Here is a 23,234-nt window from a genome sequence, read left to right as displayed (position 1 = left end):
CCCCCCCGCCCCCACTGCCGGCCTGGTCGCCACACACAACCTGCTGTTCATTCGTTTGGTCGTCCCTCACTAACCCCCTTGTCGGCCTGGTTGCCCCATGTAGCCTGCTTTCAGTCATTTGGTTGTCCCTCACTAATAACCTGCCGGCCTGGTCGCCCTACAGCAGCCTGCTGTTCAGTTGTTGGGTCGTCTTTCACTAACCCCCCTGCCAGCCTTGTCGCCCCACGCAGCCTGCTCTTCGGTTGTTACTGTGATGGCATCCTGGGCAATTTGCATATTCCTCTATTATTAGTATAGATTAGTTGATTCTTGTATGTGCCCGGACTGGGGATGGAACCCGGAACCTTGGAGTTTTGGGACAATGTTCTAACCAACTCAACTACCTGGCCAGGGCCTTTGAGATAAATTTTGATAAATTACAAAACCATGCTGGAATCTGACTATAAGAGCTATATATTATTTTTTATTGAAAATAATGAAAACTCTTTTTAAAAAATTAATTAGTAGGACAATTTTGAATTAAGATTTTTATGCTGCCTGCCCTCGATTTAAAGAGTATTTATTATAGCCTGGTCAGTGTGGCTCAGTGGTTGAGCGTCAACCTATGAACCAGGATGTCACGGTTTGATTCCTGGTCAGGGGACATGCCCGGGTTGCAGGCTTGATCCACAGTGAGGGGCATGCAGCAGGCAGCCGATCAATGATCCACTCTTCATCATTGATGTTTCTGTCTGTCTGTCTCTCTCCCTTCCTCTCTGAAATCAATTAAAAAAAATAGAGTATTATAAAAATCATACCTCAACCATTATTTTCTTTAATAAAGATTTATTGGGTTTCTTCTATGTGTCAAACTCATTGAAAAGCTAGTAATGCATTCATTTAAAAACATAAATTGTTATTTGAAGTAACATCAGATTCTTATTAAAAGCATTACAATTTAAAAATGCTAAATATTCAGTACTGAAATATTGAATTTAACTGTTTTGATTTAGGTTCACATTTGCCTTCACATGCAGCATTTTATGTTTTTACATTTTCATGAATGTGAATTGTAACTTTTTATGCTCTTTTTTGAAGTACATTTATAAATAGTACACACTAATGTTAGCAAAGGCACTACTGAATGAATTAACTTTTAACTTTTATTATCTAAAGTATGGCTGTTATATTAGTTTGCAGTACTTACTAGTTTATCTCAGTAAACTGAGATTTTGATTAATCAGTTGCCTTTTTTTAAAAAGTGATTTTATTCTATCAATAACTTCTATTGGTTTTATTAAAATTTGTAAAGAATTTTTATATTCCACTAGAGGCCTGGTGCACCAATTTGTGCAAAGGTCGGGTCCCTTGGCCTGGCCAGCAATCGGGGCTGATTGGGGCTGTCTTGCCTAGTCCTGATGGGTGCCAATGTGGGCCAGCCGGCCATCTGGCCAAGGAGGGACCTTGGAAGGCTCCAGGGTGTGTCCGGCCCTCTCACCCAGTCCCAATTGGCCAGACCCCAGCAGCAAGCTAACCTTCCGGTTAGAGCGTCTGCCCACTGGTGGTCAGTGCGTGTCATAGTGACTGGTCGAGCGGTTGACCAAACAGTCGACTGATCGGTTGGACACTTAGCATATTACGCTTGTATTATATAGGATAGTAATATTGTTATCTCTGTCTTTTGGGCAAAATGTAGAAACTGCCTTTTTTAAAAAAAAAATATTTTATTGATTTTTTACAGAGAGGAAGGGAGAGGGATAGAGGGTCAGAAACATCGATGAGAGAGAAACATCGACCAGCCGCCTCCTGCACACCCCCCACTGGGGATGTGCCCGCAACCAAGGTACATGCCCTTGACCGGAATCGAACCTGGGACCTTTCAGTCCGCAGGCCGACGCTCTATCCACTGAGCCAAACCGGTTACGGCGAAACTGTCAGTTTTTTAAAAATACATTTTTATTTCGGAGAGAAAGGGAGAGGGAGAAAGATAATAACATCAATGATGGGAGAGAATCATTGATTGGCTGCCTTCTGCACACACCCCACTGGGGATCAGCCTGCAACCTAGGCATGTGCCCTTGACCAGAATCGAACCCAGGACTCTTCTTCAGTTGCAGGCCGACGCTCTATTCACTGAGTCAAACCAATTAGGGCGAAACTGTCATTTTTAATGTGGCTAAGTGTCAGGTGATATGTGCTGTGGCTGTCCTTAAAATATTCTTTGGAATGTTTGGAGAGGGGGGTGAAATGTACACTTAGAATAAATGTTTCTTGTCTGAGAGCTATACCTATCTTGAAGAGATTATAAAGCAGCTACTCAGAGCTATTTTAAATGCAAACAATAGGGTTTCTAAAGAAGGCAGTGCAAACTGTGGTAAATATTTTATTTTAGGAAATACATTGAGTAGATAGGCTATTCAGTGTTTCTGGAGGTGTTAAATGTCTCAAAATATTAATTGTGATGTAGTCTGTGTTTCATTACAGGTGAATCTAGGGACCGTATTAGGACCCTGTTGAACTTAGATCTGTTGGGGGTTTGAATTAGGTTCGGGTAGATGTTATTGCTGTTCTGTTTGGTAATATAACTAAGGAGACAGCTTTCCAAGACTGACACAGATCTTGAAGATATATATAGTCCATAGAGGACAAGGCTTTTCTAACCCAATGGCGTTTTTTTTTTTTTTTTTCAAACCAGAACACAACTATGAGTTAATCCTAAAATCACTAGCAGTATTATAGTAGATTGTGTACTAATTTAAGGAAAAATATTTTTCTGATCTCGTTGTGATGATCTTTGCCACTTTCTCTCCCTTCCCCTCCCCTCCTGTTATCAGTTATTCATTTATGTTAGGGAGAGTAAGCTTTGCTTACCAGTTCTTTCTTACTTGAAGCTATTTGGACTTTTTCTAATTTTGGTATGATCCTTTAAAGAAATACTTTAATGCTCTGTGTGTTATAGGTTCACACTCAGTGAGCTCACATATTTAAATATGAAAACATATGAAGATTTCCCTTTTTTATTATTCCGTGGAGAGTACAACTTTCCTGGAAAAGGATTTCTCTGAAAGAAAAAAAAATTGCCCTCTATGTACTTAAAAATATTAAATTAGAAAATATTTTCTCAATATGAATGAGATAAAACCACTGTTTCTTTGGTTGTAATTTTACCCACTTATACAAAACTTGGCAAATGATGAAGGCATACGACTTTCTGCCTCTACATTTCCAGATTGTGTGTTCTTGGCTTGGTAATTATGTAACATCGGTTAATTAAATCTACTCCTGGAATTGTTTATAAATTGTGGCTATTAATCAGGCTTATTTTTTCCTACACTGTTTAAGAGAAATTCCTTAAAGTGATCATTTTTAGTTTAAAATACAAATTTGAAAGTGGTTATTAGACTATTACAAGTTTTTGTTGATAATCTAGTAAAGTTTTTTCATTAGTGTGAAATAGGAGTGTCAATATCATTTGAGGCCTAACTTCGATTACATAAAGTATGCTTACTTTTAGATCATTAATGTATAGTGAAGCTAACAGACGGGAGACATTTACATCATGGCCTCATGTAGGCTATAGATGGGCACAACCAGATCCCATGGCTCAAGCTGGATTCTATCATCAGGTAAAAAATATTATAAAAAAACCCAGTTTTTTGTTTTAAAAAAACTTTTTCAAAAACTTACTTTGTGTACCCTGTGTGCTTATGTGTATGCCTTTATGTGAGTTTTTTTCTTTCTTATACCTTTGATCATAATATTGACTGGCTAGTACTATGTCATGTATTGTGCACGAAAAGAAAAAACATTTGTTAAAAGTAACTAACAACTGAGTTAATGCTACATAACTATTTTCTTTTAGAAAGTAGGCAATATTCTTCAGATATGCTTTTTAAAATCTGTTTTCTTTGGGTGTGTATTTATTTTCACTTTTTGACTTATGCATGCATAACAGAAATAAGTACTTAGGGTAATTCAATAAAAGCAACACATTCTTACTGTAATTCTAATTTTATTTAGGATAAAAATTACCCATATAGTAGATAATTATAGTAGCAACATTATGTGTAGTAAAATGCAACCTGAATACATAAAGTATTGAAAAATTGATTAAGACATTGGACAGAAAGAGGAATAATTAGTCAAGGAAAATAGTCATAGTTTTATGCAGGAAAAGAGGCATGTGTACATTGTAAGGATTAGTGTGACAAAAAGACACGAGAATGGGACATTATGGAAAGTTTCACTGAATAAAGTAGAGGGAAGGTAAGAAAAAATAAGTTTAGATAGGAAAAATATACTACTTCTACTGAATACAGTGTAGACTGGCTTGCCATTGTTTTACCCCTGCTAAAGAATCTAAGATATCTAGCATTTACATGTAAGTTTTTCATTAAGCTTGCTTATTTAATTTTAGAATTCAATGAAACTGAAATACATTGAAGTTACTATCATGAAGAATTTGCAGAGTGATTATTTCTTAGTTATCTTGAAGTGTTTCTGAATATGTTAACTAAAATTCAGAATGTCATATATATTTGAATATTTAAAGTTTTTCAGATTATTAGTTAGACTCATTTGGAGACTGGCTAATAGAATCACTTGAATTATTTTCTTAAATTAAGAGTTAAATATGGACCATTTTTCCTAACTTTTTATCTTCCTACTAGAGGCCTGGTGCACAAAATTCGTACACTCAGAGGGAGGTGGTACCTCAGCCCGGCCTTCACCCTCTCACAGTCCGGGAGCCCTATGGGGATGTCTGACTGATGGCTTAGGCCCGCTGGGAGAGGGCCTAAGCCGTCAGTCAGACATCCATAGCATTGCTGTTGAGGCAGGAGAGGTTCCTGCCACCGCCACTGCGCTTGCCAGCCGTCAGCTCAGCTTCTGGATGAGTGGCGCTCCCCCTGTGGGAGGGCACTAACCATTAAGGGGCAGCTCCTGTATTGAGCGTCTGCGCCCTGGTTGTCAGTGTGCGTCATAGTGACCAGTCGTTCTGCCATCAGGCTGAAAACAGCTCTCTGACATCCCCCAAGGGTCCCAGATTGTGAGAGGGCGCAGGCCAGGCCAAGGGACCCCACCGGTGCATGTTTGGGGCTGGGAAAGGATGCAAGAGATTGGCCAGCCGGGGAGGGACTGCGGGAAGGCTCCAGGGCGTGTCTGGCCCATCTTGCTCAGTCCTGATCGGCCAGACCCCAACAGCAAGCTAACCTACCAGTCGGAGCGTCTCCCCTGGTGGTCAGTACACGTCATAGCGACTGGTCGACCCATTGACTGTCTTCCCCCTGGTGGTCAGTGTACGTCATAGCGAGTGTTTGAGTGGCCTTAGCATATCATTAGCATATTATACTTTGATTGGTTGAACGGCCAACTGGATGACTGGACACTTAGCACATTAGGCTTTTATTATATAGGATTTGGTGTCATTTTCTAAAATAGCCTCTGAGAAGGGATAACTTGATATTTTTCCTATTGAATTATTATTCATTGTATTACATATTAGCCAAGAGGTAAAATCATAGGTTTTCTAGAATCTTCTGTCTGTATTAAGGGTTGATTATTCTTAATCTTCTAAAATATATAATAAATTTACACCTGTAGACACAGTAAGTGCTAATTAGAGTAAGTGATAAAAATAATAACATTGGTTTTTAGAGGTAAGTTTGAGTTCAGGTTTTGTTATTTTATTTACATGTAGGATGTAGTCCCATGTGTCTTGAAGAATATTACGTGAATTAGGTTCACTAGTTTGCATTTCATTTTTACTTGCCCTTTCTTGTATGGTTGTATGGGATTCAGTTTGTAATAATAAACCTGTTAGTTATTTTCTTTCTATACTTAACTATATTTCAAATACTTTAGTAATATAATCAGTAGTATAACCTATATACATAAAAGCCCAGCGACCATTACGGCAGAATGACCAGAACGACTGGTCGGTATGACATGCATTGACCACCAGGGGGCAGACTTGCAATGCAGGAGTCAGTACGCTCCCACAGTGGGAGCACTGCTCAGCCAGAAGCCGGGCTCATGGCTGGCGAGTGCAGTGGTGGTGGCGGGAGCCTCTCCCACCTCCGTGGCAGCGCTAAGGAGTGGCAAGCTAAGTGGTAAGGAGCAAGCAGGCGGGTGGTAAGGGGTGGTGAACCAAGTGGTAAGGAGCAAGCAGGTGGGTGGTTAGGCGTGAGCAGGCAGGCGGTTAGGAGCTAGGGGTCCCGGATTGCGAGAGCGCGCAGGCTGGCCTGAGGGACACCCCTCCCATGCACTAATTTCATGCATCGGGCCTCTAATTTATAATAATAAAAGTGTAATATACTAATTAGACCAGACGTTCTTTCGGACGAAGCCTGGGCTGTGAGGGAAGCCCGGGTCCCGGTGCCTGCCAATGGCCGGAGGGAAGCCCAGGTTCCGGGTGCCAGAGGGAAGCTGGTGCCGGCAGCTGGGGGAAGGAAGGCCTACTCTTGCACGAATTTTGTGCATCAGGCCTCTAGTCAGTAATAAATCTGAGATCATCTATGTGCTTCTATGTTTGATTTAATGGTCATTTTCTGATGAAACACAGTTTTTCAAATAAAGCAGCAAGTTTATAAACATTTAGGGATTCAGTGTATTGCTTGAACCTAATAGTGGAGGCTAATTTTCTTTTTTCAATAAAGAATTTTACCTAAATTTATTGACTTTTTTAGAAGTTTTTATTAAAAAGTTATTTTAATGTTGATTAACCTTGTGTGTTTTCTTTATAAATTTGCAGCCTGCCTCATCTGGAGATGATAGAGCCATGTGTTTTACTTGTAGTGTATGCCTTGTTTGTTGGGAACCTACTGATGAACCTTGGTGAGTCTTGATTATTCTGGACATAATAGCTAAATTAATCCTATATATTGGACTGTGTCCAACAGGGCCAGGGAGGGGCGGTGAAGGATTAAAGAAAACAGACAAGAGAATACAGTTGGAACCAGGTGGATCACTGTGCCTAGATGAGGAAACAGTGACACAGTCTGTAAGCCGAAGCTTTATTTTATAGTCAGATCATACAAAGCAAAACAAGGGCAAGATGTTTACAGTGTTCTTGCAAATTTCAATTCTGCTTCTTTCCTGTTGTTGCCATTCTCTGAACTCTATCAAGCTTCGTTCAGGCAGCACTTGCTGTACCCCCCGAAGCCCACATTCCTTAGCTACCTAGGACTGCAGGGTTGGAATATAAGGTCAAGCTTACAGTCATAGCCTTTTGGCTATAATTGTGCTGGGAGGGCTTTGCCCTCCAAGCTGGGACTTGTTTGTGGCTTTGCCACAAGTCAGTCCGAGGGTTGAACCTGTCCAAATGCTGTAGCTACTCTCCACAATATGTGTGCTTCTAAATTGTGCTTTTCTGATCTAGATATAATAATATTCATGTCTTTCTGCCATTGGTATTTTTTCCCTTGTCCCAGGAGGATGAGGTAGCACTGTCTGTGCTCTGTCACATTACTTAGCATACAGTATCGCTAAGATATTTCACTGCCTAAAGTCTGTACTTGAAAGTGCCAAAGAATAGAATCAGACTCTGAAAACCAAGATACTGTGATAAAATAAATGAAAAGAGCATGATTAACTTCAGCTGTTTAATAGTGATCTGTTGAGGGCAGGCTGTCAGTGGGGAATCCACAGATGAGGGTCTTAAGATTTATGTTAATAAATTTTATTGTAATTTATATTTTTAATCTTCACCCAAGGATATATTTTTTATTGATTCTGTAGAGAGAGGAAGGGAGATGGGGGAGAGAGAGAGAGAGACAGACAGACAGACAGACAGACAGACAAAGATATGAGAAAAACATCAGTTGGTTGTTTCCTGTAGTCATCCTGACTGGGGTTTTCAACCTGAAACCTGGATATTTGCCCTGACCCAGAATTGAACCTTTTGGTGCATGGGATGATGCCCAACCAACTGAGTTATGGTTGTAGGTCCTTGCTTTTCATCACAGGGTTCTTCTTTATAAATATTTATTTATTTATTTTAAAATATATTTTATTGATTTTAGAGAGAAAGGGAGAGGGCTATAGAAACATCACTGACAAGAGAGAATCATTGATGCCTGCCTCCTGCACGCCCCCTACTGGAGATCAAGCCCCCAACTTGGGCAGGTGCCTTTGACTGGAATCGAAATTGAACTTGGGACCCTCTAGTCAGCAGGCCGATATTTTATCCCCTCAGCCAAACTGGCTAGGGCTTCGCAAATTTTAAATATACAATGCAGTATTAACTGTTGTCACTGTACTCTGCATATATGGAGAATTTTAAATCTGTACAAAGTAGTTATTCATTTAAAGATGTAGGAAACCATTATGGGGAAATATCAGGACTTTAAGCAATTTAATCAGTATGCTGATATAGCATAAATTATACTGTAGCATTTCTGAGTTTCATCTGAGACTGTATTTGTATTGAGTTAAAGCGTATAATAACGGCTATTATGAAGTTCTGGTTGGACATGTTAGATGATGTTGAATGACTTGGTATTTGAATCTTGGTAAGGAATACTTGTTTTTTCAAAAAGAAAAGATGATCCTGATATTTTGTTTTAATGTGCAAATTTAACTGCTTTGTTATTCATTAAATTTTTTCCTTTGTTAATTTATGTAAAGGTCTGAGCATGAGAGACATTCCCCAAATTGCCCCTTTGTGAAAGGTGAGCACACACAGAATGTGCCATTGTCGGTCACTCTCGCAACAAGTCCTGCACAGTTTCCTTGTACGGATGGAACTGACAGAATATCTTGCTTTGGGTCGGGAAGCTGCCCCCATTTTCTAGCTGCTGCAACGAAACGAGGAAAGATCTGCATATGGGATGTTTCCAAACTTATGAAGGTATGTTTTAATTTTGAAGTAACAGATTAGTAATTGAGAAAAAAGCAGTTGTAAACTTAGCCTTTTCATTGTTTAGGTGCACTTAAAGTTTGAAATTAATGCATATGATCCAGCTATTGTACAACAGCTTATTCTGTCAGGAGAACCAAGCTCAACAGTTGAATCAAGGAGACCAACTTTGGCGTGGCTAGAAGACTCCTCTAGTTGCTCAGATATACCAAAATTGGAAGGAGATAGGTATGTGAATTTGTTTTATTGGTATTTATAGACATTAAGTATTTTCTTTTCCTAAATTGTATGTTCTCTTAATTCTAATTAAAGAGGCAGAAAAATTATTATGTTAACAAATTAGATAATAAATGTTTGTTTAAAATCTGAAATAGCTGTATAATTCTTTTAGAAATGCCATAGTCTGTAAAATATACTTTATTTTCTATATTAACCTATGCCATTAATTGGACATAATTGCTGCATCGGAAAATAGTGTAAATAATGAAAAAAACAACCCTTCGATTAGGCTTGTAATTTCACCTTCTATTAAATCTTTTCATAAAGCTGTTGAACCAAATAGTTAAATGGTTTTAGTTTCCCCCTTTTTTTAATTAGCACTTTAAATTATAGACATCCTCATGAATAATGACATAACTTGTGGCTAGAGAGGATGACCTAGTTATTTAAAACAATTTGTCAGTAGCCAGCAAAGATTTTAAACAAAATTATTGCTGTAGAAACATTTTGTTAAAAATTCTGTGTTGGATTCTCTTCCATTGAGCTTTTCTGGCAGATTCCTGATTTCTGTAGGTTTATTTGATCTATGTGGGGAAGGAAAATAAAAATATAATCCCATTTCACTCATTTGTTTCCAAGAAACTGCAGTTGTAACTCTGAACTGGGCTAGGATTACAGAGCAACACCTGCAGTATTCTCAAGTAGGCAGATTGAAGGATTTCACAAACCACTTAACTTGTCTTAAGTATTAGCAGCTCCCCTCCCCCCTTTTCTTCTTCAATTTTATTTTTTAATTTTAAATATATTTTTTTAATATTACAGTTGATGTACAATATTATATTACTTGCAGATGCAAACCCCAGTGATTAGACATATACTAGTATATGACTTACAAAGTCGTAAGTTTACTGCCCATCTAACAACTTACATAATTATTACAATATTATTGACTATATTCTATGCTGTACTTTACATCCCCAGAGCTATTCTGTAAATACTGATTTGTACTTATTAATCCCTTCACCTTTTTCATTTCCCCTGCTACCCCCCAATCTAGCAATTGTCAAAATGTTCTCTGCATCTATGAGTCTGTTTCTGTTCTGCTTGTTTATTTTTTCTTTTTAGATTCTACATATAAGTGAACTCATATAGTATTTGCCTTTTCTCTGTCTGACTTACTTGATTCAGCACAATACTCTCTCGATCCATCCATGTTGTTGCAGATGGCAAGATTTTTTTTATGGCTGAGTCAAATTGTATATATGCATCACTTTATCCATTCATCTATTGATGGACACTTGGGTTGCTTCCATATCTTGCCTATTGTAAATAATGTTGCAGTGAACATATGGATGCATATGGCTTTTCTATTTCGTATTTTGGGTTTTTTGGATAAATATCCAGAAGTGGAATTGCTGGGTCCTTTTTTGTGTCTTTGTTTTAAAATCTATTTTGTGTGGTATAAGTATTGCTACCCCAGCTTTTTGTTGTTTCCTTTTTATGAAAAATCCTTTTCAGTCCCTTCACTTTCAGTCTATGTGTCTTTTGATCTAAAGTGAGTCTGTTATAGACAGCATGTGTAGGGTCTTGTTTTGTTACCCATTCAACCACCCTGTGTCTTTTGGTTGGAACATTTAATCTATTTGCAATTAAAGTTATTATTGATAGATAGTATCTATTGCTATTTTATTCATACTTTTGATTTATTTTTTTTCCTAAAGAAGACCCCTTTAAAAAATATTTTTATTGACTTCAGAGAGGAAGGAAGAGGGAGAGAGAGAGAAACATCAATGATGAGGGACAATCATTGATCAGCTGCCTCCTGCATACCCCACACTGGGGATCGAGCCCGCAGTTTATCAGCATTGTTTAATCACTTATGGTCTCAGACTACTTATACATAATTTAAGTTAGTTTTAATAGTTTTTGTGATGCTTATATTCCAGATGTAAAGCAGTGGTTGTTGTAACATTGTACTTTTTTTTTCCTGTCTCACATGTATACATTTTTTTGAAATTCAAATTATATTTTTACTTTGTCTTTTAAGTGATGATTTACTGGAGGATTCAGATAGTGAAGAGCATTCCAGATCAGATTCTGTGACAGGTATGTAAAAAATGTTAGATGATCTGTTTATAGCAGAGATCTTGAATTAGTAGTGCGTAGTGTTTCCTACTTAACTTTAAATGGTACCTACTTGAGCCAAATGAAGTAAAGGGACAGCTTTATCAAATTTTTGTCACAGATGTCAGGGAGTTGACATTGAGCTCTTAATAATGTGTTCAGTTTATTTGCTTAATGTATTCTCTTTTTAAATAAAAGTAACATTTAAATTAAGGTAAAAACAGGTGAATAGAAAATACATTTTTAGGTATAAAATCATAGACATTAAGGCTTCAACTATATGCTGCCTTATTCATTATCTTATGAAATATTAAAACAGTATTTTTCATATTTAATATAGTTATAGTATGGGCAAGGCTAATAGTGCATCTCAAAATAGTTTTACTATGTCAGAATTAAAATCCTGTCGTTTAAAAATATATTTTATTGATTTAAAAAAAAATACATTTTATTGATTTTTTTTTACAGAGAGGAAGGGAGAGAGATAGAGAGTTAGAAACATCGATGAGAGAGAAACATCAATCAGCTGCCTCCTGCACATCTCCCACTAGGGATGTGCCCGCAACCCAGGTACATGCCCTTGACCGGAATCGAACCTGGGACCCCCCAGTCCACAGACCGACGCTCTATCCACTGAGCCAAACCGGTTTCGGCTATTTTATTGATTTTTTACAGAGAGGAGGAGAGAGGGATGGAGAGTTAGAAACATCGATGAGAGAGAAACATCAATCAGCTGCCTCCTGCACGCCCCGGACTGGGGATATGCCCTTGACCGGAATCGAACCTGGGACCCTTGAGTCCGCAGGCCGACGCTCTATCCGCTGAGCCAAACCAGTTAGGGCAAAATCCTGTCATTTAATTATAGTCTGATAGCATTTTCTAATATATAAAATAGTGATGCTAACATGTGTTAATTAGCGTTTTTGGGATTAAGATAAAAATATGTGAAGCATAATCCCTGGAAGTAGCCATTGTTTTTAAAAAGTGACTGTTATTACGTTTTGGCTCTTCTCTGATGTCAGGTCTCATGAATTAAGGAATGTATAACTTGTTAAATCTCTCTATAAGAGACATGGTTTTATATAGTTGTCAAAAGTTATAGTTAGTTTAGATTAGCAAGTTCTTTTTAAAATTTAGTTTGTCATGAAATCCTTTTTAAAGACACCAAACAATAATGGTCTGGTTTTGGGTTAACCTTTAGTTGTATTTTGAGGTAGTTCTTAGAAATGAAAAAAAATCAACAAAAATGTAGGAAAATGCCATGAGTGATGTACAAATGTATAGTTAGATCCCGAATAATAAAGATTTCATTTAAAAATGTTTAGTCTTCTGCTGATAATGTTTGTTCCCATCTTTGTTGTCCTTTTGCAAAAACAGAAAAGGGCTACTATTGCATTTTCTGAATTTGATAAATAATAAACTGCTCATTGGTCACCTGGAGTCTTGGTTAGAGCTTGATCTCTTCTACAAAATAGTTCTTAGGTCTTGTCAAGTCACTTTAAGTCTCTGGCCCTCAGTTTTTTCCTTTGTACACTGAAGTGTTTGAACTAAATTTTTCTTTTTCTACTCTTAAACTTTTAAATTCTATCTATAACATTTTCTTTGTATACTATGGTTTTGCTCTTTTCTCTGGGTCTAAGGATCTCAGTAGGTATTTTTGTAATTTTAATATCTACCTTTGGTCTGTGTCCTTATACCTTTTCTAACCTTTATTTTTTTCACCTATGCTTGGTTGATCTTTCACTCCTTCTATAGAAACTATAGTTCTGTTTACTTGACATCCCTATATCTAAAAAATTACCATATAAATTTTTAAAAATATATTTTATTGATTTTTTACAGAGAGGAAGGGAGAGGGATAGAGAGTTAGAAACATTGATGAGAGAGAAACATCCATCAGCTGCCTCCTGCACACTCCCCACTGGGGATGTGCCCGCAACCAAGGTACATGCCCTTGACCGGAATCGAACCTGGGACCCTTGAGTCCGCAGGCTGACGCTCTATCCACTGAGCCAAACCGGTTAGGGCTTACCATATATTCTTGACTCTGTGATACCTCAGTAGTGTTGGGAATGTTGTCTTCATGTAGTATTTAAAGGTAGCATTGGTTATAGAAAAAAATTCTTCTAGTTCAAATACTTTAGTATTGCCTCCTTTTGAGATTTGTAAGTATCTCATTTATTTGTAGTAAAATATGTATCTTCTTAGCTAATTATATTGATATTAGAGGGTCCCTCGGTGTGGCCTGTGGGGATTGGGTCAAAACCGGCAGTCCAATGCCACCTGCTGCTCCTGCCTGCCACTCCTGCTCATCCCAGCCCTGCTACGCCTGCTGCCGCTGCCACTCAGTAGGCTTGCTGCCACTTTGCTGCGGTCTCCGGGCTGCAGTGGCCAGCTGTGAGCCCTGCATCTGGCACCTATTGGTCAGCTGAGCAGCGCTCCCGATGTGGGAGCGCACTGACCATCAGGTGGCAGCTTCTGCGTTGAGCATCTTCCCCCTGGTGGTCAGTGCCCATCATAGCGACTGGTTGACTGGTTGTTTTGTTGTTCGGTCGCTTAGGCTTTTATATATATACATAATGCATTGACTAGATGAGTAAAAATGAAAATTAACGAAAACTTCACATTAGAGATTTTGAGTTACATTCAGAAGGTCATTGCTAATGAATATTGTTCCTTTTTCACAGGGCATATATCACAGAAGGAAGCCATGGAAATGAGCCTTGATATAACAGCACTCAGCATTCTCCAGCAGCCAGAAAAACTTCAGTGGGAAATTGTTGCAAATGTGCTTGAAGATACCGTTAAGGATCTTGAAGAACTTGGGGCAAATTCTTGCTTAACAAACTCTAAGAGTGAAAAGACAAAGGAAAAGCACCAGGAACAACACAACATTCCCTTTCCATGTTTATTGGCTGGAGGTTTATTAACATATAAATCTCCTGCTACCTCACCCATTAGTAGTAATTCTCACAGGTCACTGGATGGTTTAAGCAGAACTCAGGGTGAAAGTATATCAGAACAAGGGTCAACTGACAATGAATCCTGCACTAATTCAGAATTAAATTCTCCTCTGGTAAGGAGGACTTTACCCATTTTGCTTCTTTATAGCATCAAGGAATCTGATGAGAAAGCAGGAAAAATCTTTTCACAGATGAACAGTATAATGAGTAAAAGCTTGCATGATGACGGTTTTACAGTTCCACAGATTATTGAAATGGAACTGGATAGTCAGGAGCAGATGTTGTTGCAGGATCCTCCCGTGACTTACATTCAGCAATTTGCGGATGCAGCGGCCAACCTTACCTCTCCAGATTCTGAGAAGTGGAACTCTGTGTTTCCCAAGCCTGGGACTTTGGTTCAATGCTTGAGACTGCCAAAGTTTGCAGAGGAGGAGAATCTTTGTATAGACTCTATAACTCCTTGTGCTGATGGAATTCATTTGTTGGTAGGACTGCGGACATGCCCTGTTGAATCCTTGAGTGCAATAAATCAAGTAGAGGCCTTGAATAATTTAAATAAATTAAACTCTGCGCTGTGTAATAGACGGAAAGGTGAACTGGAATCCAATCTTGCTGTAGTGAATGGTGCAAATATTAGTGTAATCCAACACGAATCACCAGCAGATGTACAGACCCCTTTGATAATTCAGCCTGAGCAGAGGAATGTTAGTGGTGGATATTTAATACTTTATAAAATGAATTATGCCACTCGGATAGTGACTTTAGAAGAGGAGCCAATAAAAGTCCAACATATCAAAGATCCCCAGGACGCAATTACCTCGCTCATTTTGCTTCCTCCAGATATATTGGATAATCGAGAGGATGACTGTGAGGAACCTATTGAGGAAATGCAATTAACCTCAAAAAATGGCATTGAGAGAGAAAAAAAGTCTGATGTTTCTACTCTTGGACACTTGGTAATAACCACTCAGGGAGGATATGTAAAAATATTAGATCTTTCAAACTTTGAAATTTTGGCCAAAGTGGAGCCTCCCAAAAAGGAGGGCACTGAGGAACAGGACATGTTTGTTTCTGTCATTTACTGCTCCGGCACAGACAGGCTGTGTGCATGCACCAAAGGTAAGTGGTTGGTTTGTTGGGTTTCTCTACAAACCTTATAAAGTTGTATATGGCATTTGTTGATGTGTGAATTTTAGATCCATGTAAAGAGACATTTATTCTTTTATAATGAAGTGGTAAACCTTTCAACTTTTTAAACCGTTTTTAAAACTTTTTTCTACTGTCCTAAGTTAGTATTCTAACTGTAAATAAGTTAATAAATATCTCAGAAAGTATCTTCTCTGCTTTAACCTCAAGAAAATAACCTGCTGTTCTTTCTGAGTCCTGATCTGTATTTGCTTAAATTTGTGGCCTTGGGCAAGTTACTTTAAACTTAGGTAAACCTTTCTTTTTTTACTCATAAACTAGGATAAGAAGGCCTATTTCCAGGTTTGTTAGAATTAAATTAAATCATATATGTAAAGTTTCTCGAATAGGTATTGGTCCTCATTTCCCCCTGAAATAAAAATATTTAGCAAATAATTAGTACTTTTGCCAGTTTTTTTTGTTTGATTTATTCCTACCTCTGGTTGATAGTGAAATCAGTTTTGTAACATCTGAGGCTCTGTATAAATTAACATATGGTATGCATTTTTTTTTTAACTTAATATGTATTTTAAGTCAGAGAGAAAAAGCTATTTTTGAAAAGGATTACTGACAATATCAGACAACATGAATAGTCCTGTTGATAGTTTAGTAGGAGTTTAGGGCCAGGAGATACTGAAGCCTAGGTAACTATAGCCACTAATTGGACAGAGGAATTAGGTTTGAGAAGAGTGATGTATCTCATGTAGTTCTGGTAAGATTTAGCCTGTTTTTCCTCTCTTTAAAAAGATCTCAAGACTTTAGCTAAAAAGAATAATGGTTACTTTCAACAATAAAGAATTTAAATAAAATAAAGCAAGAGATGACATTAAAAAATAATGGTGAATATAGTGGTTCAGGTTGCCTTTTTTGAAATACATCAAGTGAAATAACAAAGGGACAAACACCTTCAAATAACATAAAAACCTTGCAAGGGTTAACTTGACAAATGGCAAGGCATAATAACTTTAGACTAATAAAACTTTGAATTAGTTAATAAAGTTCAGAAAACACATTAAAATACTAAGCAATATGAAGGGTAATATGAATTTATTGATCATCTATGGCCAGTTCATTGTTGTTAGATCTGAGGGAAAGCGAGGTTAAGTAACTTGGCTATATAGAACTAAGAAATGACAGAGTCAGCATTCAGACCTGGCAGTCTGTCATCAGAGTGATTAACTAAGTTATACTGTCAGAATGTACCCAAATCAGAAGACTCATTTGGTGACTTTTGGAATCTTAATCTGAAAGATTTAAAAAATGAAAAGAATTTAATTTGCCATTTGGCATAACATCACTAGGGCCTTGATATTTTAAAAAATATATAAGATGATCCCCAACTTAAGATGGTTTGACTTAGGATGCTTTGACTTTAAAATGGTGCTAAAGCGATATGTATTCAGTAGAAACCAGCTAGGCTAACCTATGTTCAGTAGGTTACATGTATTAAATGCAATTTCAATATTTTCAATTTAGGATGGGTTTATTGGGAAGTAACTCCCATCATAAGATGAGGGGCATAGTTTTTATTTCTGGAGTTGCAGTCTTAGTGGTTTAAGTTGCCACAATCTACTTCAGAATAATTCTGACTTAATTCTAGTAAAATATGGAAACTTTTCTGTAATCTTTTTTCTATGCTACCTTTGTGCTACTGTTGTCTTAAGTATAATATTCAGATAAGTTTTAAATTCAACCAAAAAGTGTTATTTTATAAAATCTTTGTCTCCTAAAAATGTTAAATGAGAAAAAACATTTGCTCACTTGTTATTTCTATTTTTTTTTTTTTTGGTGAATTTGGTATTGTCTTTTATCTTGAAGGACTTTCCTTTAGTACTTATTAATAGGCAGGTTTGCTAGCAAAAAGTTCTCTTAGTCTTTGTTTATCTGGAAATGTCTATTTCACCTTCTTTTTGAAGAATAGTGCTATATATGTAGAATTAGTCATTGACTTTGTGTACATGTCATTCTATTGGCTCTGGCCTCCATTGTTTCTGATGTCAGCTGTTAATTTCCATTGTAGTTTCCATGTCTGATGAGTTATTTTTAACTTGCTGCTTTGAAGATTTTCTCATTGACTTTGACTGTAATGTATGTGTATCTGTGGATCTTTTTGTAGTCAGCCTACTTGAGTTTAATTGAAATGATTGTATTTGTAGTATAATGTTTTTCATCAAATATTGGCAGTTTTTGCCCCTTATTTTATAAAAGTTTTTTTCTATGTCTTTTTCTTCTCTTTTTTTGGAATTCTCATTACATGTATGCACTTAATTTGATTTGTCCCATAGGTCAATGAGATGCTTTTTTTATTTAAAAATTTATTTCTTTTATTTAGCTTCTTTGATTTCTACTGGCCCATTTTTATTTCACTGATTCCTTCTACTACCATTGCAAATGTACTTTGAGCCTCTCAAGTGAACTTTTAATTTTAGTTATTTTACCTTTAAACTGCAGAATTTCCCTTTGATCTTTTAGAATATTTCTTTTTTGTTGAGGTTCTTAATTTGTTGAGTCATTTTTTCCATTTGTTCCCTTAATTATCCTTATCTGGTTTCTTATTTTATGAAAATATTTACAATTACTTATTTGAAAGTTTTGTTCGCCAAATCTAATTTTGGGCACTCAGATGTTTCTCATTGATTTTGTTTTTCTTAAGCATGGATTGCTCTTCCTTTGCATGTTTTATAGTTTTTAATTTAATATTGGACATTTTAAATGACATCGGAGAAACTCTGGATTCTGATCCCCACTCCACCACCTACCCTCCTCACCCACCCTCTCTTGATGGTTGTTGTTCTTTGTTTGATAACCCACCTGGACCAAATCTGTGAAGCGTGTTTCTTTTGCAGTGTGTAGCTGCTGCTGACTCTCTTTTTTGTTTGTTTATTTTAACTTTAAGCCTTCTTTTTTATTGTTACCTCTGTGTTCCACATAGCTTAGTATTCAGCTAAAGATTTTGATAAGTGGTTGTGCCCTAATACCAAATATATTTACCACTAAGGCCATGTTCATGTGTGCCCTGACTTTTATTTTCTTTATTTTTGTTTTCTGTTGAGTCCTCTCAATTCTTCCTTGCATAGGCATTGGGGGCTTGTTTGGGAATGTGTTGATGGCTTAGGCCCAGTGTGGTCTTTGCTACTACACATGTGTACAACCTCTAATCAGTGTAGGATTTATAGAGTTTACCAAGCTCCCTATGCTTCTATCATGTCTTTTAAGTTAAAATTCCTGGTTATTTCTAGTGTTTTGCTTGCCCCAGGATCCTGACTGTAGGTAGCAGAGTTGATGGGCCTCATTTTAGTCGCCACTGAGCCACTTTAAAATGACAGCACTCTATAAATCAGTGAGCTTCCTCTGGCAATAGAAGTGAATCAGCTGTTTTTCACAACTTGCCCCACCCTGGTTGAATGACAGTTTTGTCCAGGTTTATATAAAGCTGCTTTTCAGGAAGAGACTTTATTGTCCTCCTTATTCTGTAATTCTGGAAGTGAATCTCCAAATACTCTTGCTAGAATATAATTTTATTCATTCAGTTTTGTCTTAAAATTTTGCTAAGTTTGTTTTCAGTGTTTTTCTGTGATAGAGATATAAAAAATAGAGATTCAATTTCATTGTGAAATTAAGACTCTTTGTTTTCTCCCCGCCCCTCACTGATTTTAAAGGGGGGCGGGGAGGAGAGAGAGAGAAAGAGAGAGAGAGAATAACATTGATCGGTTGCCTCCCATACGAGCCCTGATTCGGGGATCAAACCCACAACCTGGGTATGTGCCCTGACTGGGAACTGAACCGCTTGGCTCTTTGGTGCATGGGACAATGTTCTAACTAACTGAGCCACACTGGCCAGGTTTGTTACTGCTGGGATTGAGATTGGCCCTTGATCCCAAAATAGCTAGTATATTAGTTTCCTCATCTGTTAAGTGGCTACAATAATTGTCCCTATCCCAAGGGTTTTTGTGAAGACTAAATGAATTAATTTAAGCATTTAAAATAGTACCTTACACATAGTAAGTAAATTCTAGTTGAATAACTATTTTCAAACATGTTTGTGTATTTGCCATTTTCCTAATTTAATTTTCAGTTTGCAATTACTTGGCAGTTTAACTTCTAAGTTCTTGGAAATATATCACTTTGTTGAATTGAACCGTGGCCTGGTTCATAGGTCAATGCTCAACCACTGAGCCATGCAGGCTGGGCTGTTATCCTTCTTTATCTGACTATCAAGTGATAGTAAAATAAATTTTCTTAACTAAGTAAAGTGCACTTGTATGGGTACCCATCCATGTATGTATGTTGATGACATATCACTACACTGTAGGTGGTGAGCTTCATTTTCTCCAAATTGGAGGAACCTGTGATGATATTGATGAAGCTGATATATTAGTGGATGGATCTCTTTCTAAAGGAATAGAACCATCTTCTGAAGGTTCCAGACCTTTATCGAATCCTTCAAGTCCTGGCATTTCAGGTATGGTATTAAGTTTTTAAATGATTTAAAAAAAATGCATATTCCTGTGATGTTCAGCGTTTTCTGAGTTTATTTTGTTGTTGTTGTTGTTAATCCTCACCTGAGGATATTTTCTCATGGATTGTTAGGGAAAGTGGAAGAGAGAGAAAGACAGAGAGAAACATCGATGTGAGAGAAACACATCAATTGGTTGCCTCCTGCACGCACCCGACCAGGGCCTGGGCTGGGGAGGAGCCTGTAACCGAGGTATGTGCCGTTGACCAGAATCGAACCCGGGACCCTTTGGTTCGCAGGCTGATGCTCTATCCACTGAGCCAAACTGGTTAGGGCTGAGTCTATTATATTCTTAAACAATATTTCAATTTTTTAAAAATATATTTTTATTGATTTCAGAGAGGAAGGGAGGAGAGAGAGTTAGAAACATCAATGATGAGAGAGAATCATTGATTGGCTGCCTCCTGCATGCCCCCCACTGGGGATCGAGCTCGCAACCCAGGCATGTGCCCTTGGCTGGAACCGAACCTGGGACCCTTCAGTCTGCAGGCTGATGCTCTATCCACTGAAACAAGCCAGCTAGGGCAATATTTCAATTTTTATAGTCAACTCTTGCTGACTTTGCTGAGGGCATTAATTTCTGTATTGGCATTCTTTTACTAGGCTTGTTTTTGTGTATTCGTTATTATTTTTCCAATAGTTGGAAAATGTTATAAACATTAAAATAAGTGATTCTCAACTTTGGGTAGGTTGACCAACATTGGTTCAGTTACCTAAGGAAAAAAAACATTACATTGGTCATTAAGGAGTTTTTGGTCTAGCAAGGGAAGAAAAAAAAACATGAAAAAGAGAAGATTCATTAAGTAAGTTTAAAGTCAGTGGAATGGCCTATATTATTAATATTACTATAGGAGTTGAAAAGTCAAAAAAATACTTTCTCTCTGCAATAGCATATTTAGACCCCAATTGCCCCATTCTGAAACTTTAGATACAGTATATAATTCCGTTTCATGCTCTTAACGTGTTGCACTGAGCTCTCTTTCCCCAACCTTTATGCCTCCTTTTAGTAATTTTGTACTGCCATAGAGCTGTGTTGTACTCTTAGCACTTACCACATTTTATTCCCCAGAACTAGCATTTAAAAGAATTTTAGTAAATCTGAAATAAAAAGTATGTTTGAACTCAAATGTATTCTAAACAGAAATAATACATAAAGTTGGTAGTCAATCTTAATGGACACTTATATTTGGGCATTTGATTATTCTTCTTTGCATCATAGACAAACTTAGTGATTACTAGTATAATACATGTTAAATTTAGTGATTATTAGTATAATCTATGGTAGTCTTCACTACCTTAATGCCAGGTGTTCTCAACCTCATCTGCACTACTGACATTTTGGACTAGATTTTTTGTTGTGGGAGGAGTATCCTGTATTAGTCTTATCTCTGAATTCTGCCTACTAGATTCTAGTACATACAATTGCCCCCATCCACTTGGCCCTTGGGAGGCAAGATTGTCCCCAGGTTGAGATACACTGACTCATGTCTCTTGCTATAATTAGTCAAGACTTGATTGTTTTGATTATACAACTTAGTTTAAAAGCTAGCATACTGAATGTTTTCTTAATTTATAAGTTATTGTTATAATAAAAAAGAAATTTCATAAAGTTCATAAAAATACTATTTAGTAGAAAAGCTGTGAATTAGATTATAAAGAAGTAAATACAGTCATATGCCACATAATGATGTTTTGGTCAATGATGAACTGCATATATGACAGTGGTCCTATATAGCCTATATAATAAAAGCCTAATATGCTAAGCATACAGTCGACCCATTGGCCGTTCAGCCAATCAAAGCGTAATATGCTAATGATATGCTAAGGCCGCTCAACCGCTCGCTATGACGTGCACTGACCACCAGGGGACAGACGCTCTGACCAGTAGGTTAGCTTGCTGCTGGGGTCTGGATGATTGGGACTGAGCGAGATGGGCTGGACACACCCTGGAGCTCTCCGACGGTCCCTCCCCGGCAGGCCAACCTCCCACGTTCCTCCTCGGCCCCGATCGTGCGATCGTGCACTGGTGGGTCCCTCAGCCTGGCCTGCACCCTCTCACAATCTGGGACCCCTTGGGGGATGTCGGAGGGCCGGTTTTGGCCCGGTCCCGCAGGCCAGGCCAAGGGATCCCACTGGTGCACAAATTCGTGCACTGGGCCTCTAGTATGATTATAAAGAAACTGTAAAATTCCTATTGCATAGTGAATTCTTAGCTGTGGTAACATTACTGTTACAATGCATTACTCAGGTGTTTGTGATGATGCTGGTATAAACAAATCAACTGTGCTGCCAGTCATAGTAGCACATTATAGTCATATACAGTACATAATTCTTTTTTTTAATTTAAAAAATGTTTTTATTGCCTTCAGAGAGAGGAAGAGAGAGAGAGAGAGATAGAAACATCAATGATGAGAGAGAATCATTGATTGCTGTCTCTTGCATGCCCCCTACTGGGGATCGAGCAGCAACCCTGGGCATGTGCCCTCACCGGGAATCGAACCATAACCTCCTGGTTTATGGATCAAAGCTCAACCACTGAGTAACACTGGCCCAGCTATCCTCTACTTTTAATTATTATTTTAGAGTGTAATCTTTCTACTTACAAAAACAGCTGTGTAACACTAGCAGTAGTCCCATACATCTCATGTTTGCCATGTTTCCTAATGTCAGACATTTTCTCTTGTGCTTGATTTACTCTTGTTTTGTACAGTAATATGCTATACATACCATATAGCCTAGGTGTAGTCCAGGAGAAGTACGTCATACCACATAGCATAGGTATGCCCGTGGTTGGCAAACTGCGGCTCGCGAGCCACATGCGGCTCTTTGGCCCCTTGAGTGTGGCTCTTCCACAAAATACCACATGCGGGCGCGCATGTACAGTGTGATTGAAACTTCGTGGCCCCGCAGAAGTCTGTATTTTGTGGAAGAGCCGGTATTTTGTGGAAGAGCCACACTCAAGGGGCCAAAGAGCCGCATATGGCTCACGAGCCGCAGTTTGCCGACCACTGTTAGGCTGTACTATCCATGTTTGTGTAAGTGCACCCTATGATGTTTGCACAATGATGTAATTACCCAATGATGTATTTTCTTAGAATGTATCCCGTTGTTAAGCTGTGCATGTGTAAAGAAAAGACATTGACATGCTGTTAATACTTACCAACAATTTAATACAGTTTCAGTTAGATTTATAAAGTGCTAAACTTTGAGAAAAAATGTAGTTTGAAGTACACTTAACAATTTTATGGAACTTGGTTTACATTTTCTTTGTGAACATATTCTAAACCTATCAGATTTTGTATTTTAGTCTTTCTTTTTTTTTTTTAAAATATATTTTAGCCGAACCGGTTTGGCTCAGTGGATAGAGCGTCGGCCTGCGGATGAGGGGTCC

General features: G+C 37.8%; 1 protein-coding gene across 1 annotated transcript in view; it reads left to right on the top strand.

Moving 5' to 3' along the window:
* BIRC6 (baculoviral IAP repeat containing 6) overlaps positions 1 to 23,234 on the top strand; it is a 161,298-nt gene that overhangs the window by 9,173 nt on the left and 128,891 nt on the right. Inside the window, exons 4-10 of the mRNA XM_014533188.1 lie at positions 3,494 to 3,605; positions 6,731 to 6,813; positions 8,605 to 8,827; positions 8,904 to 9,064; positions 11,103 to 11,161; positions 13,867 to 15,261; positions 19,640 to 19,789. Coding sequence (XP_014388674.1) covers positions 3,494 to 3,605; positions 6,731 to 6,813; positions 8,605 to 8,827; positions 8,904 to 9,064; positions 11,103 to 11,161; positions 13,867 to 15,261; positions 19,640 to 19,789 — 2,183 coding nt within the window. The remainder of the gene's footprint in view (positions 1 to 3,493; positions 3,606 to 6,730; positions 6,814 to 8,604; positions 8,828 to 8,903; positions 9,065 to 11,102; positions 11,162 to 13,866; positions 15,262 to 19,639; positions 19,790 to 23,234) is intronic.

The sequence above is a fragment of the Myotis brandtii genome, unplaced genomic scaffold, assembly GCF_000412655.1.
Source record: "Myotis brandtii unplaced genomic scaffold, ASM41265v1 scaffold953, whole genome shotgun sequence".
Classification (NCBI taxonomy): domain Eukaryota; kingdom Metazoa; phylum Chordata; class Mammalia; order Chiroptera; family Vespertilionidae; genus Myotis; species Myotis brandtii.
Note: the sequence above shows the minus strand (reverse complement) of the source record. Positions and strands in the feature narration are given on the sequence as shown.